Source organism: Bos taurus, chromosome 15 (assembly GCF_002263795.3).
Source record: "Bos taurus isolate L1 Dominette 01449 registration number 42190680 breed Hereford chromosome 15, ARS-UCD2.0, whole genome shotgun sequence".
Lineage (NCBI taxonomy): Eukaryota > Metazoa > Chordata > Mammalia > Artiodactyla > Bovidae > Bos > Bos taurus.
The window spans coordinates 9,190,233-9,205,206 of record NC_037342.1 but is presented as its reverse complement, the minus strand read 5'-3'; the positions used below and the strand labels follow the sequence as shown (position 1 = coordinate 9,205,206).

At 37.7% G+C, this 14,974-nt stretch overlaps 1 protein-coding gene across 1 annotated transcript in view; it reads left to right on the top strand.

The window, feature by feature from the left end:
• CNTN5 (contactin 5) overlaps window positions 1-14,974 on the top strand; it is a 1,670,765-nt gene that overhangs the window by 1,249,924 nt on the left and 405,867 nt on the right. Inside the window, exon 9 of the mRNA NM_001102211.2 lies at window positions 13,634-13,736. Coding sequence (NP_001095681.2) covers window positions 13,634-13,736 — 103 coding nt within the window. The remainder of the gene's footprint in view (window positions 1-13,633; window positions 13,737-14,974) is intronic.

Genomic DNA, 14,974 nt, shown 5'->3' with positions numbered 1-14,974 from the left:
TTATCTACAAATCACAGGTTGATATTTAATATGTCCTGAAAGGATGAGTACAGTATTGTACAATATCTATGCAGACCACTTGACCTGCCTCTTGAGAAACCTGTATGCAGGTGAGGAAGTAACAGTTAGAACTGGACATGGAACAACAAACTGGTTCCAAATAGGAAAAAGAGTACATCAAGGCTGTATATTGTCACCCTGCTTATTTAACTTATATGCAGAGTACATCATGAGAAACACTGGGCTGGAGGAAGCACAAGCTGGAATCAAGATTGCTGGGAGAAATATCAATAACCTCAAATATGCAGATGACACCACCCTTATGGTGGAAAGTGAAGAAGAACTAAAGAGCCTCTTGATGAAAGTGAAAGAGGAGAGTGAAAAAGTTGGCTTAAAGCTCAACATTCAGAAAACTAAGACCATGGCATCTGGTCCCATAACTTCATGGGGAATAGATGGGGAAACAGTGGAAACAGTGTCAGACTTTAGTTTTCTGGGCTCCAAAATCACTGCAGATGGTGATTGTAGCCATGAAATTAGAAGACGCTTGCTCCTTAGAAGGAAAGTTATGACCAACCTAGACAGCATATCAAAAAGCAGAGACATTACTTTGTCAACAAAAGTCCATCTAGTCAAGGCTATGGTTTTCCCAGTGGTCATGTATGGATGTGAGAGTTGGACTATAAAGAAAGTTGAGCACCAAAGAATTATGCTTTTGAACTGTGGTGTTGGAGAAGACTCTTGAGAGTCCCTTGGACTGCAAGGAGGCCCAACCAGTCCATCCTAAAGGAGATCAGTCCTGGGTGTTCATTGGAAGGACTGATGTTGAAGCTGAAACTCCAGTACTTTGGCCACCTCATGCAAAGAGCTGAATCATTTGAAAAGACCCTGATGCTGGGAAAGATTGAGGGCAGGAGGAGAAGGGGACAGCAGAGGATGAGATGGTTGGATGGCATCACCGACTCAATGGACATGGGTTTGGGTGGACTCTGGGAGATGGTGATGGACAGGGAGGCCTGGCGTGCTGTGGTTCATGGGGTCACAAATAGACACAACTGAGCAACTGAAGTGACTAATGCAAATCATAAGCAAAATTCTGCCATATTTATAGGCATAACGTGAGGATTCCCAGGTGGCTCAGTGGTAAAGAATCTGCCTGCCAGTTCAGGAGACATGAGTCTGATCCCTGGGTCAGGAAGAGCCCCTAGAAGAGGAAATGGCAACCCACTCCACTATTTTTGCCTGGAGAAGCCCATGGACAGCAGAGTCTAGTGGGCTACAGTCGATAAGGTTGCAAAGAGTGACACAACTGAATGACTGAGCATGTACACATATGCATAATGTGATCAATTTAGTCATCTCCTTTTGCTCTTCTCTCATCAGGTGTATTTCTCATGAAATAAAGGAGAATCCCTGAGACATTTCATGAAGTCATTTTAATGCATTTAAATGTGCAGACTATAAAATGTGGAAACTATAGTTTAGTTCAGAAAGTCTTCATTTTGATACTTATCCTGTGTACATCTTCATTGCACTTATTGTGTTTAATTAGCCAATATGTAAGCACTGGTAACAAAGAGTATGAATAATAATAACTCCTGGTGCTATCTCTAAATAAATTAGATGCTTATCAATTGTCACTATTTTTCTAAACTCAAGCAAATTTATCAAGCCACTGCTGAGTCATCCTAATAGACAAATGATAAAATACAACATTCCTAGATATTGTTTATCATCTAGCTCATACTTATGTTTGAGATTTCTCTTTCACTGGTACTTCATACTCAATGCAATAAAGTTAAATTTCTGATAAAATTCCAAACTGCAGAAGGAAATGGAAACCCACTCCAATATCCTTGCCTGAAAAACACCATGGACAGAGAAGCCTGGTGGTGTACAGTCAATGGGGTCACAAAGAGTCAGATGCAACTTAGTGACTGAATAACAACAACAAAATTCCAAACAGAATCTCACTTCCATGTTTTTCTTAAAAGGGTACTCCACTCAAGAGTCACTAACCCTCCATTGTTGCGTCTTCAGTGATCCCACTGTCACAATCCATTTAAAGCCGTTCTCCCATTTTTCTCAACTTTCTTAGTCAATAGTCTTTCCTTCCTCTAAACTTCCATAGTACTTTATCTTATACATTTCCAATTTAATTTATCCTCTTTTACTAGGAAATATGTAGATATATAGGGGCTTCCAAGGTGGCTCAGTGGTAGAGCTCACCTGCCAATTCAGGAGACATGGATTTGATCCCTAAGTTGGGACGATCCCTGGAGAAGGAAATGGCAACCTATTCCAGTATTCTTGCCTGAGAAATCCCATGGAAAGAGGACCCTGGAGGGCTACAGTCCATGGGGTCACAAAAGAGTCCAACACTACTTTGCAACTGAACAGTAACAACAATGTGGATATATAGATATAGAATACAGATACAGGGTATTTATATTTATTAGGATTTCATTCATTATTAAAATGTACAATGTTTTAAAATAGGAATCATTGTGGGTTGTGTATATTGATATACACCACCACCATTTCATTTTCTACTTTGCCTAATCTAGACCATGATGAAAGTGAAAGTGTTAGTTGCTCAGTCGTGTCTGACTCTTTGACCCCATGGACTGTAGCCCCTCCAAGCTCTTCTGTCCATTGAGTTCTCCAGGCAAGAATACCAGAGTGGGTAGCCATTTTCTTCTCCAAGGGAACTTCCTGACCGTGGGATCAAACCCAGATCTCCTGCACTGCAGACAAATTATTTTTCACCGAGCCACCGGATAAGTTATGAAATAGAATCTGACATAAAGTCACCACTGGTTATGCTGAGCTCAATGAGTTATCAGTTAGAGCTATTTTTGGCTACAACTGAGAAACCCTATTTGAAATAACTTAAACAAATCAGGAAATTTATTTCATATAACTGGGAGATCAAGTAGCTAAATCCCAAGTAGAACTGACATGCTAACAGTACTCTTTATTCATCTTTCCTCTATCTGCATTGGCTTAATTCTATCTAAATTGTCATTAGCTTAATTCTCTTCAATGGCAGATTGCCTCCTTCCAATTATAGATGCTTCAGTGGCTCTCAGACATGCAGGCTCTTTTTTGCCATGAAGGAGATAGTAAGATGGGCTCCCAGTCTGGAGTTCAAAAACCTCAGCTGACCATCAATGAATCAGATTGTGCCCAAGGCAGTGAGGTAATCTAATTGGTCAAGCTTGGGTCATACACCCGTGACAAGTTAATAACTACAGCAGATCCTATAGGAAGATAGTGGCTCCTATTTAACTCTCATGGCTAGAGAAGATAGAAGAAGCATTTCCCAAAAATAAGCACTAAAAAATAGTAGCTATTCTTGGAAGACAAGAGTATGATTGGCAAAGATATTCAAGACAAAAATGTGAATACCCATTACTTGAACATGAGGTTATCAGTCAAATATTTTTAAGTCATTGCTGCTGTTAAGTCACTTCAGTCGTGTCCGACTCTGTGCGACCCCATAGATGGCAGCCCACCAGGCTCCCCCGTCCCTGGGATTCTCCAGGCAAGAACACTGGAGTGGGTTGCCATTTCCTTCTCCATCTGTAGCCTAAAATTTTAGTAAATTTTTCAAATTATTGTGAAGTCATTGTATCTTTGCTCTGCCAACGCACTTGGAGAAACACTGCTCTAAATTGTATTCCACTTAGGAAAAGCACCCTAACTCTTCGTAAGTAATTGGAATACATAAGAAAATCAACAACCATGAAGACATAGAAGGAGAGTACTGTGCTATCAGCTGGAAGCCTTCTGTTTATTAGGAATTAGAGTAATTCGTGGAGAAGGAAATGGCAACCCACTCCAGTGTTCTTGCCTGGAGAATCCCATGGATGGAGAAGCCTGGTAGGCTGCAGTCCATGGGGTCACACAGAGTCAGACACGACTGAAGCAACTTGGCAGCAGAGTAATTTGAGGTCATCTTCTAATGGCATATAATTCCAAAGTGGGTCAGCCAACTAAGCCAGAAGAGACAGGAGTGGGGAACAAGATGAAGACAGAACATAGTGTCTCTGGAGCATATTTAGCTTAATACCAGGAGTTAGCAAAAAATAAAAGAGCTACCTTGACTGAAGAGACAAGCCTAATATTTTGATCTTTATGTGTCTTATAAGGCTGTTTCTCTTTCCTTTTGTCATCAAAGCATACTGAAAAAAATAAAGAAATTACAAGCTAAGCTGCATATGATGACATATTAAAAATTGCCATTGAAATAATCCAAATATCCATGGTAGACAGTTAATGATTGATTAGTACTTGTGATATGCCTGGACTCTTATATTCTGTGATTAAAATTCCTCAACAGAGTGATGTCAAGAAAACAGCTATAAACTTAAGGGGAGAAAACTCCTATTTTGTCCCATTCACACCAACAGCTTACAATAGGACTTTGGGCCAATTACTTGACCCTTTGGACTCAACCCTCTCATATTTAAAATAAAGAAGGTAAATTATATAACTTAATGTGAATTTTAGCTCTAACATAATTATCCCATGAAACACAAAGCAAAGCTTAATCTCTGAATGTAATAAAATCTTTAAAGAATAAGACATACCTAAGTAGTTTGCTCCTCTATCCTCATATCACCACTATTAAAGTGAAGTTTCAAAGAACTAGTTATTTCTTACAGTGCAGTTCAAGCTAGGTAATATAATTTGAAGCCTTGCATTTAAACTTTCTATTTTTATTTTATTTTTTTAATTTTATTTTATTTTTAAACTTTACAATATTGTATTAGTTTTGCCAAATATCAAAATGAATCCGCCACAGGTATACATGTATTCCCCATCCTGAACCCTCCTCCTTCCTCCCTCCCCATACCATCCCTCTGGGTCGTCCCAGTGCACCAGCCCCAAGAATCCAGTATCGTGCATTGAACCTGGACTGGCAACTCATTTCATACATGATATTATACATGTTTCAATGCCATTCTCCAAAATCTTCCCACCCTCTCCCTCTCCCACAGAGTCCATAAGACTGTTCTATACATCAGTGTCTCTTTTGCTGTCTCGTACACAGGGTCATTGTTACCATCTTTCTAAATTCCATATATATGTATTAGTATACTGTATTGGTGTTTTTCTTTCTGGCTTACTTCACTCTGTATAACAGGCTCCAGTTTCATCCACCTCATTAGAACTGATTCAAATGTATTCTTTTTAATGGCTGAGTAATACTCAATTGTGTATATGTACCACTGCTTTCTTATCCATTCATCTGCTGATGGACATCTAGGTTGCTTCCATGTCCTGGCTATTATAAACAGTGCTGCGATGAACATTGGGGTACACGTGTCTCTTTCCCTTCTGGTTTCCTCAGTGTGTATGCCCAGCAGTGGGATTGCTGGGTTGTATGGCAGTTCTATTCCCAGTTTTTTAAGGAATCTCCACACTGTTCTCCATAGTGGCTGTACTAGTTTGCATTCCCACCAACAGTGAAAGAGGGTTCCCTTTTCTCCACACCCTCTCCAGGATTTATTGCTTGTAGACTTTTGGATCGCAGCCATTCTGACTGGTGGGAAATGGTACTTCATAGTGGTTTTGATTTGCATTTCTCTGATAATGAGTGATGTTGAGCATCTTTTCATGTGTTTGTTAACCATCTGTATGTCTTCTTTGGAGAAATGTCTATTTAGTTCTTTGGCCCATTTTTTGATTGGGTCATTTATTTTTCTGCAGTTGAGCTGTAGGAGTTGCTTGTATATTTTTGAGATGAATTGTTTGTCAGTTGCTTCATTTGCTATTATTTTCTCCCATTCTGAAGGCTGCCTTTTCACCTTGCTAATAGTTTCCTTTGATGTGCAGAAGCTTTTAAGTTTAACTAGGTCCCATTTGTTTATTTTTGCTTTTATTTCCAATATTCTGGGAGGTGGGTCATAGAGGATCCTGCTGTGATGTATGTCAGAGAGTGTTTTGCCTATGTTCTCCTCTAGGAGTTTTATAGTTTCTGGTCTTACGTTTAGATCTTTAATCCATTTTGAGTTTATTTTTGTGTATGGTGTTAGAAAGTGCTCTAGTTTCACTCTTTTACAAGTGGTTGACCAGATTTCCCAGCACCACTTGTTAAAGAGATTGTCTTTAATCCATTGTATATTCTTGCCTCCTTTGTCAAAGATAAGGTGTCCATATGTGCGTGGATTTATCTCTGGGCTTTCTATTTTGTTCCATTGATCTATATTTCTGTCTTTGTGCCAATACCATACTGTCTTGATGACTGTGGTTTTGTAGTAGAGCCTGAAGTCAGGCAGGTTGATTCCTCCAGTTCCATTCTTCTTTCTCAAGATCGCTTTGGCTATTCGAGGTTTTGTGTATTTCCATACAAATTGTGAAATTATTTGTTCTAGCTCTGTGAAGAATACCGTTGGTAGCTTCATAGGGATTGCATTGAATCTATAAATTGCTTTGGGTAGTATACTCGTTTTCACTATATTGATTCTTCCAATCCATGAACATGGTATATTTCTCCATCTATTAGTGTCCTCTTTGAATTCTTTCACCAGTGTTTTATAGTTTTCTGTATATAGGTCTTTAGTTTCTTTAGGTAGATATATTCCTAAGTATTTTATTCTTTCCGTTGCAATGGTGAATGGAATTGTTTCCTTAATTTCTCTTTCTGTTTTCTCATTATTAGTGTATAGGAATGCAAGGGATTTCTGTGTGTTGATTTTATATCCTGCAACTTTACTATAATCATTGATTAGTTCTAGTAATTTTCTGGTGGAGTCTTTAGGGTTTTCTATGTAGAGGATCATGTCATCTGCAAACAGTGAGAGTTTTACTTCTTCTTTTCTAATTTGGATTCCTTTTATTTCTGTTTCTGCTTTGATTGCTGTGGCCAAAACTTCCAAAACTATGTTGAATAGTAGTGGTGAAAGTGGGCACCCTTGTCTTGTTCCTGACTTTAGAGGAAATGCTTTCAGTTTTTCACCATTGAGGATAATGTTTGCTGTGGGTTTGTCATATATAGCTTTTATTATGTTGAGGTATGTTCCTTCTGTTCCTGCTTTCTGGAGAGTTTTTATCATAAATGGATGTTGAATTTTGTTAAAGGCTTTCTCTGCATCTATTGAGATAATCATATGGTTTTTATTTTTCAATTTGTTAATGTGGTGTATTACATTGATTGATTTGCAGATATTGAAGAACCCTTGCATCCCTGGGATAAAGCCCACTTTGTCATGGTGTATGATCTTTTTAATGTGTTGTTGGATTCTGATTGCTAGAATTTTGTTAAGGATTTTTGCATCTATGTTCATCAGTGATATTGGCCTGTAGTTTTTTGTTTGTTTGTTTTTTTGTTTTTGTGGCATCTTTGTCAGGTTTTGGTATTAGGGTGATGGTGGCCTCATAGAATGAGTTTGGAAGTTTACCTTCGTCTGCAATTTTCTCGAAGAGTTTGAGCAGGATAGGTGTTAGCTCTTCTCTAAATTTTTGGTAGAATTCAGCTGTGAAGCCATCTGGACTGGGGCTTTTGTTTGCTGGAAGATTTTTGATTACAGTTTCAATTTCTGTGCTTGTGATGGGTCTGTTAAGATTTTCTATTTCTTCCTGGTCCAGTTTTGGAAAGTTGTACTTTTCTAATAATTTGTCCATTTCGTCCACGTTGTCCATTTTACTGGCATATAATTGTTGATAGTAGTCTCTTATGATCTTTTGTATTTCTGTCTTGTCTGTTGTGATCTCTCCATTTTCATTTCTAAATTTATTGATTTGATTTTTCTCCCTTTGTTTCTTGATGAGTCTGGCTAATGGTTTGTCAATTTTATTTATCCTTTCAGAAACCAGCTTTTGGCTTTGTTGATTTTTGCTATGGTCTCTTTTGTTTCTTTTGCATTTATTTCTGCCCTAATTTTTAAGATTTCTTTCCTTCTACTAACCCTGGGGTTCTTCATTTCTTCCTTTTCTAGTTGCTTTAGGTGTAGAGTTAGGTTGTTTATTTGACTTTTTTCTTGTTTCTTGAGGTATGCCTGTATTGCTATGAACTTTCCCCTTAGGACTGCTTTTAAAGTGTCCCACAGGTTTTGGGTTCTTGTGTATTCATTTTCATTCATTTCTATGCAAAATTTCTTTTTTGATTTCTTCTGTGATTTGTTGGTTATTCAGCAGCATGTTGTTCAGCCTCCATATGTTGGAATTTTTAATAGTTTTTCTCCTATAATGAGATCTAATCTTACTGCATTGTGGTCAGAAAAGATGCTTGGAAAGATTTCAATTTTTTTGAATTTACCAAGGCTAGATTTATGGCCCAGGATGTGATCTATCCTGGAGAAGGTTCCATGTGCGCTTGAGGAAAAGGTGAAATTCATTATTTTGGGGTGAAATGTCCTATAGATATCAATTAGGTCTAACTGGTCTATTGTATCGTTTAAAGTTTGTGTTTCCTTGTTAATTTTCTGTTTAGTTGATCTATCCATAGGTGTGAGTGGGGTATTAAAGTCTCCCACTATTATTGTGTTATTGTTAATTTCTCCTTTCATACTTGTTAGCATTTGTCTTACATATTGCGGTGCTCCCATGTTGGGTGCATATATATTTATAATTGTTATATCTTCTTCTTGGATTGATCCTTTGATCATTATGTAGTGACCTTCTTTGTCTCTTTTCACAGCCTTTGTTTTAAAGTCTATTTTATCTGATATGAGTATTGCTACTCCTGCTTTCTTTTGGTCCCTATTTGCATGGAAAATCTTTTTCCAGCCCTTCACTTTCAGTCTGTATGTGTCCCCTGTTTTGAGGTGGGTCTCTTGTAGACAACATATGTGGTGGTCTTGTTTTTGTATCCATTCAGCCAGTCTTTGTCTTTTGGTTGGGCCATTCAACCCATTTACGTTTAAGATAATTACTGATAAGTATGATCCCGTTGCCATTTACTTTATTGTTTTGGGTTTGAATTTATACACCGTTTTTGTGTTTCCTGTCTAGAGAATATCCTTTAGTATTTCTTGGAGAGCTGGTTTGGTGGTGCAGAATTCTCTCAGCTTTTGCTTGTCTGAAAAGCTTTTGATTTCTCCTTCATATTTGAATGAGATCCTTGCTGGGTACAATAATCTGGGCTGTAGGTTATTTTCTTTCATCATTTTAAATATGTCTTGCCATTCCCTCCTGGCTTGAAGAGTTTCTATTAAAGATCAGCTGTTATTGTTATGGGAATTCCCTTGTGTGTTATTTGTTGTTTTTCCCTTGCTGCTTTTAATATTTGTTCTTTGTGTTTGATCTTTGTTAATTTGGTTAATATGTGTCTTGGGGTGTTTTGCCTTGGGTTTATCCTGTTTGGGACTCTCCAGTTCAGATGTTAACAAACCCCCTGGGCCCTAGAGTGAGGCTTAATAATGTGTTTGGCTGTACAGGAATCATTTAAGGAACACCAGAAGCCTCTACATGGACAAAAATTATTTCTTAAATACGATGAGGAGTGCCTTTCTTTAGAGTCACCCTTAAGAATTGAAACTATAAAATAATATCTTCTTTGCAACTCACAAACATTATCTGGAAGAGAATTGAGAGAAGACATGTATCTGGCTCCTATTAGCCCATCATGTCAGTAATAACCTTGGTATTATTTAGAGGCAGATCCAAGTCTTGAAGGGTCTGAAATGTTGTACAATTATTAGACATTCTTTAATGAAAAAAATGCCAAAATATTATTAAAATGGATTATAAAGGGAAATTTTAGTTAGGGTAGGAAAAAAATAATCAAAAAAATTGCTGAAGTTTGGAGATTCAGGTTCTTCTGAGATGTCTTTAAACAATGTGCTACAAATAATTGTACAGAAATATTTTCTAAATTCAGTCTGACTTTCACTGCCTTTATACAACATTCTATGGAACTCAGCAACTTCCGACACTCACAGTGAACTCTGCAAGTAGGGCATTAAGTTTAATAGGCATCATGGTAAATCATGTATTGTTAAATCATCAGACTGACAGACAGGAACAAGAATACTACAGAATCAGTGTTAAGAGGGGATGGGAAGATCACAAGCTGACTTCAGGGACTGCTTCAGGCAGGCAGTCAAAGGTAACCACTGAATAGGTTGCCTGCAGCTGCTACTGCTAAGTCACTTCAGTTGTGTCCGACTCTGTGTGACCCCATAGACGGCAACCACCAGGCTCCCCCATCCCTGGGATTCTCCAAGAAAGAACACTGGAGTGGGTTGCCATTTCCTTCTCCAATGCATGAAAATGAAAAGTGAAAGTGAAGTTGCTCAGTCGTGTCCGACTCTTAGCGACCCCATGGACTGCAGCCTACCAGGCTCCTCCGTCCATGGGATTTTCCAGGCAAGAGTACTGGAGTGGGGTGCCATTGCCTTCTCAGGATGCCTGGGAGTCTTTATATGGGGACTTCCAAGTATTAGGACATTGAAGATAAACCCCTCATCATTGGATACACTCAGCCAGTTATCACCAGCAGGCCAAATACTTCCATCAGGAAATATATAAGAAAAAAGAAAAATATAAAAATGTAAAAGAAAGGAAGTTGAAATATATGTGGGCAGGGCAGAATGATCTAAGAAAAAAGTTTGAAGGGAAAAACATTATTGAGAAAGATGGAGAAGACGTTCTTAAACATCTGTTCTGAGTGATGTTGTAGAACTGACCGCTTAGTTCCCTAGGTATATGCCGGGCTTCTGGTGCTCAGGGAACATTAGACTTGGAAGGAATCGGGGGAATTAGCCTGACAGAGCAGCACATTACATTAATGGTAGTTCTGTTCCCTCAGTTTAAAGATTAGAAAGAGTGTCACAGAGGCCACTGACACATCAGAGATGCCAAAGTCTAGTTTTAAACAAAGCCAGTGTCCACAAGCTTGATGAAAAATCGGTGATATTTCCTCAATGATCGCTTTGCAAAAATCTACTTAAAAAAAAAAAGCTGAGATAATCTTCACAGTGAGCTTAAACACTTTCTATCTAAAGTTGTCCACATTCTTCCTTCAAAGACCATCTCAAATTTAAAAATTTAAATAATAATAATAAAAATGAATATAAAGTTTATATAAAATATAAAGGTTTTTTTTGGTGTTTTTTTTTTTTTTTTTTTGCTAATGGTGGCCATTTCCCCCTTTGCATGTCCAGTGTATCTTGCCTTCATATCTTATGGTATTATTTCTTCCTCTGTCTGAGTTTCTTTCTTTTCTCTCTTTTCTCATCCCCCACACACCAAGGAATTACACATAGAACTATACACATACACAGATCTCTATGTACACATATGCCTTTGAAGAGAGACATGCCAAAATATGCACACAAACACTCCTTAGAGAGGCATCTGTGCTCAATCATAATTGTGTCCTCTGTGGGATTGCTAAAAATTATTTTTGGAGTAAATTAGCTCCAAGACTAACAGAGAGCACAATCACTGGAGTCATCACTAGTTCATTTTTTTAAACTGAAGTATAGTTGATTTGCAATATTGTGCTGATTTCTGTTGTACAGCAAAGTGACTCTTATAGCATACTGTTCTCTGATCTGTGAAAACACTCTCCAAGCTCATGGCTTTAACCGCCACCTGTGAGTGATGACATTAAGTGCATATCACCTGCCCAAACTTACCACCAGCTTCGTCCTCTCACATTATGATGCATATTATATGGGCATCAAAGATGATACTCCTGAAATGAAAGTCAGCTGTCCCACCATAGCTATGTCCTTTTTTCTTTTACTTGCATCACTCAACCTCTTTCCCAAGCTGGAAATCTTAGTGTTATTATTGATGAGGCCCACAACGTTTTCACCAGGACCCCTATTGTGTGCCAAGTTCAAGTCTTTTTTATTTTTTTTTAATTTTCTCATTCTAATGCCTCTTCTCCTTTTTTGCTATATAACTCAAGTCCAGGTTTTCATTACTTCTAACTTGTATTATTGAAGCAATATAATTGATCTACTGTTCTCTGCTCCAATTCCAGTAAATATACACAAATTGCCAGTCTCCTATTTGAAACCCCAATGACTCTAAATTACTTATAGATTAAAGTTTGAATGCCTTACTCTGATAATCAAGGTCCTCTAGTTTTTTGACTCCATTTGTATTTCTAAATTTGCCTAGTATTACTTCCCTTCACAAATAAAGAAGCCAGAGAAACTGATATTCCTATTCCTGGTGGTTTCTGATCTCTTTGTCATTGTTCCTCCAGTTCCATTTACTTTCTCCTATCTTTCTCTCACTGTACAAATGCTTACTATTGATATAATTCCCTCAAACGCACATACTTTCAAGATACCTCATTCAGGGCCCTTATCACCTTCTGGGCTTCCCTGATGCCTCAGATGTAAAGAATCTTCCTACAATGCAGGAGACCCAGGTTCGGTCCCTGGGTTGGAAAGATCCCCTGGAGAAGGGAATCGCTCCCCACTCCAGTATTCTTGCCTGGAGAATTCTATGGCCAGAGGAGCCTGGCAGGCTACAGTCTACCGGGTCACAAAGAAACAGACACCGACTGAGTGACTAACAGTTTAACATCACTTTCTATCTTACATTACAATGATTTGGATGTATAACTCCTCTCTCCGGTGCTTGTGATCCTTAGTATGTCCGACTCTTTGCGACCTCATGAACAGAAGACCTCACTGTAGCTCGCTAGGCTCCTCTGTCCATGGAATTTTCTAGGCGAGAATACTGGAATGGGTGCAATTTCCCTCTCCAGGAGATTCCGACACATTGATTGAACCTGCATCTCCTGCATTGGCAGGCAGATTCTTTATGCTGCACCACCAGAGAAGCCCCATTCTTCTCCTACCCTTGAGTATATACTGTTTCTTTTTTTAAGAATACACTTGCTTTTTAAAAATACACTTGAATGCTTGAGAGCACAACCCATGGATAATTCATCTTTGTATCTCCCACAATGCCTAACAGAATGTATGAACATTATGCAGCTGCTGCTGCTGCTAAGTCGCTTCAGTCGTGTCCGACTCTGTGCTACCCCATAGACGGCAGCCCACTAGGCCCTGCCTTCCTTGGGATTCTCCAGGCAAGAACACTGGAGTGGGTTGCCATTTCCTTCTCCAATGCATGAAAGTGAAAAGTGAAAGTGAATTCGCTCAGTCGTGTCCGACTCTTAGCGACCCCATGGATTGCAGCCTACCAGGCTCCTCCGTCCATGGGATTTTCCAGGCAAGAGTACTGGAGTGGGGTGCCATTGCCTTCTCCGTATGCACATTACAGATATTTAATAAATATTCAATAAATATATGTTGACTTAACAAGCATTCATTTACCTGACAATGACAAAGTTCTGAGGCATTTATTTATTAAAACAACAACAACAACAACAACACTATTATTTACCATGGGATTTGTTCATAGTTACTTATTTCCTCTGAAATATAATCAGTAGCTAAACTACCAGTTGATTGGCACTTTCAATAATTATTATTTTAAAGGGTATTGAATATACATGCAATCCAGTCCTTAAAGATAGATTAGAATTTCATCATAATTTAAGTCTGTGTGCACGTCTTATTTCAAGGCATCAAAAATTTAGCCGTCTTCAGACAGATATGGACAACACAGTGTTTTTCAATGTAACATCTCCAGAACTGGAAATAAATTGTGACCTTCATTTAATGTTTAAAGACTATTCTTTGTTTCCCAGGTGTGATGGGAGAATATGAGCCGAAAATTGAGGTCCATTTCCCTTTCACGGTTACAGCTGCTAAGGGAACAACTGTTAAGATGGAGTGCTTTGCACTTGGCAAGTAAGTACACATACTTCTATAATTAGACACAATTGTTTATTAAAATGTGACATGTCTTATTTTTATATCACTTACTTTGCTAGATTTTATTTTCCTTGAATCAAACCTTGAAGCTCCTTGGTGGCTATTCATTTTTTTAAAGAAAGGCAAGTGGGAATTGATGAAATAACCAATTATAATTATCTCTTTGGTCATTTCTCTGAGCAGTAATGTATATAATTTTGCTATTTTAACATAAAGGAAATGTAATAAAAGAAGAGCTTCACATGTCTTTGCTTACTTGTCTTAAAATTTCAGTATCATTCTTAAATTTTATGCAGCAATGATGTAAATAAAAAAGGGATGAGGTCCTATCCTCTCCCTATGTAAAAGATATATATTCTGACAAGATATAATAAGGCAAGAGTATAAAAATCACAAAGATAATAGTCACACTGGTCCAATAGATTACTTTAATCTCTTCTGGAATAATGATAACAATAGCATCAGCTGTCAATATGTACAACATGCTATTATTCCCCAAATCAGAAAGATGATTTATACCACACTCTAATGCCTGCTATGCTTAATGATTCTATTTCGGAGATTTAAAATCTCACAATGTATAATCACTTGTCAATGATGTTTACAATAAAAATATTGAGCATAAAAACAGGAGTGAGATTTTGATTATATTTGATTAGAGTATTATGATTTATTTTAAATAGAGTGTTGCTGTTTTATTTTTTTATGGTGATAAGACCTCAGAGTCCTTTCTAGACTCTATAATTATAATTTGCATAAATGCATCTCTATCAGAGTTACTAATCATTCAACTTCACTCATGGTGAGCAAACTCCCACAGCATAAATATAACATACTTGGAAATAAAACATGCTCTATAAATATATTTGTAGTAGGCTTAGTCTGTGGGTGTGAAAATCTTAGTAAATATGAAAAATTCTGCCAATAAAAGGTGTTTTAGAGCATAACAATAGTAATCACCATGTTTTCTAATATTAAAACTATCTGAGGTAACATGCAATTCTGTTTAAATCTAAATAGGAGTCAGATCATAGTCAATTAAAAACAAAATAGATTGTTGTTTGGTCCATCAAAAGTGTTGAGCAGTCCACCAAAAATGCCTGTAAGAGGAAGTATATTTCAATAACTTAAAATTCATCCAGGAGTTACTTGGCAGATATCCGAGGAAGATTCCCAAGCGCACATATATTAATAATTAAATACTACCTTAAAAG